Source organism: Limulus polyphemus, unplaced genomic scaffold (assembly GCF_000517525.1).
Source record: "Limulus polyphemus unplaced genomic scaffold, Limulus_polyphemus-2.1.2 Scaffold3454, whole genome shotgun sequence".
Lineage (NCBI taxonomy): Eukaryota > Metazoa > Arthropoda > Merostomata > Xiphosura > Limulidae > Limulus > Limulus polyphemus.
In genome coordinates, this window is record NW_013669064.1 from 103,323 (window position 1) to 104,882 (window position 1,560).

Sequence of the window (1,560 nt, forward strand, 5' to 3'; positions counted from 1 at the left end):
AATACTCTGCTGTACCGTACATCGCCTTGGTCCGTACTAGCAGACACACATACATACATACTACACACACACACACACACACACACACACACATATATATATATATATATACACACATATATATAGTAATTAACGACAATGCTTATCCGTTAATCTTTATTGTTTTAAACAAATATAATATTTCAACATTTGATTACTGAAACTTATTATTTGTAAAATTAGTTATAAATATACATAAAATACATTATCCCGTTTATAAAATATGTGTCTATAAAATAGTCTAGGTCAGATATTCGAGTTTTTTTAGGCTAAATTTCATCGGTCACACGAGGATTTGACACCTTTTGTGACGGTTGATCTTTTAACTGATGTCGCTTATTGGTATTATGTTTTGTACTTTCTCTGATTGCTGTTCGTACCGTGGAAACTTGACATGAGAAGTATCCCTCTGATTGTGTGTGTGTGTGTTTTCACCTGGTAAGTTAAATGTCATATGAATATTACTCCTATTGACCAAGTGTCAAAGGTAATTGCTGAAAGTTTAGTGAAATCTATTAATTGACGCCATGTTCGAAGTTGAAAATTGTGAAAATTTCTATGCTTAATCTTCTATGTTGTTTCACTGACAAGTTTGTTAAGACTAAATATAGTTTCAAGAAAAATCGTAACTGGAACGTAATCCAAGCACAATCGTAACTGGTAAACAAGAAATATGCCCTGATTTAGAAGCTTTCGAGAAGGGCCGCGAGGAGCTGGTCCGCAAAATTGAAGCTTTGTAGTTATCCTACAATAACACTAATAAAAATACATCGTAGTGGATATTTTATACAAATTAGCAAGATAATTGCATACCTAGACTTACAATTCTAGGAATAATACATACCTCCCAAGCATTGTATCGGGTTGAGCTGCAAAAAGAGCCGGATCTACAATAAACCTAGTGTTGTCAACAACTAATGTAATTCTCTCCTCACTACTAACAGGAATGAGTTGATTGGCTGCTGGAACATTGCTGTCGCTTCCATTACTACTTCCGATAAGGCTGTTGTCCGAGTTACAACCAACGCCACCTATACTTCCATCATCTGGCATGTGGTTTCTGGCTGGACCCGAGTGCTGCTGAGGATGGTAGCTGCGAGACCTGAAGAGAAAATTACACGTCATCCTTACATCTCGCAATGTATATATTTTTTATGAAGAAGTACAAATACGCATTTTAATATTGTGCTAATTCAAACTCTGAGATCGACCTTTGTGTTTATCACCGTTAACTCATTAAATTTTCTTCCAAATTCCCCACCCTAATTTGTTTTATCAATTCATTATATCGGACAATTTCTAATAGTTCAATGTCTCTCAAATTGCTTGTATATTGGACAATAAAATCAACTTCAGGTATCGAAACCTGATAAGCCATCAGATCGCTGAGCTACGGGGGCCGCAAACAATCAGTTAGCCGACTGTTAAGGGTTAACTGATTTGTTTTTTGTTTGAAGTTATGCACAAAGCTACACAATGGGGTATCTGTGCTCTGCCCACCACGGGTATCGAAACCCGGAT

At 36.2% G+C, this 1,560-nt stretch overlaps 1 protein-coding gene across 3 annotated transcripts in view; it reads right to left on the bottom strand.

The window, feature by feature from the left end:
* Positions 1 to 1,560, bottom strand: part of LOC106469377 (BTB/POZ domain-containing protein 10-like) — a 46,485-nt gene that overhangs the window by 38,342 nt on the left and 6,583 nt on the right. For all 3 annotated transcript variants that reach the window (XM_022397880.1, XM_013929869.2, XM_022397882.1), the window contains exon 2: positions 884 to 1,141. In XM_022397880.1, coding sequence (XP_022253588.1) covers positions 884 to 1,141 — 258 coding nt within the window. The remainder of the gene's footprint in view (positions 1 to 883; positions 1,142 to 1,560) is intronic.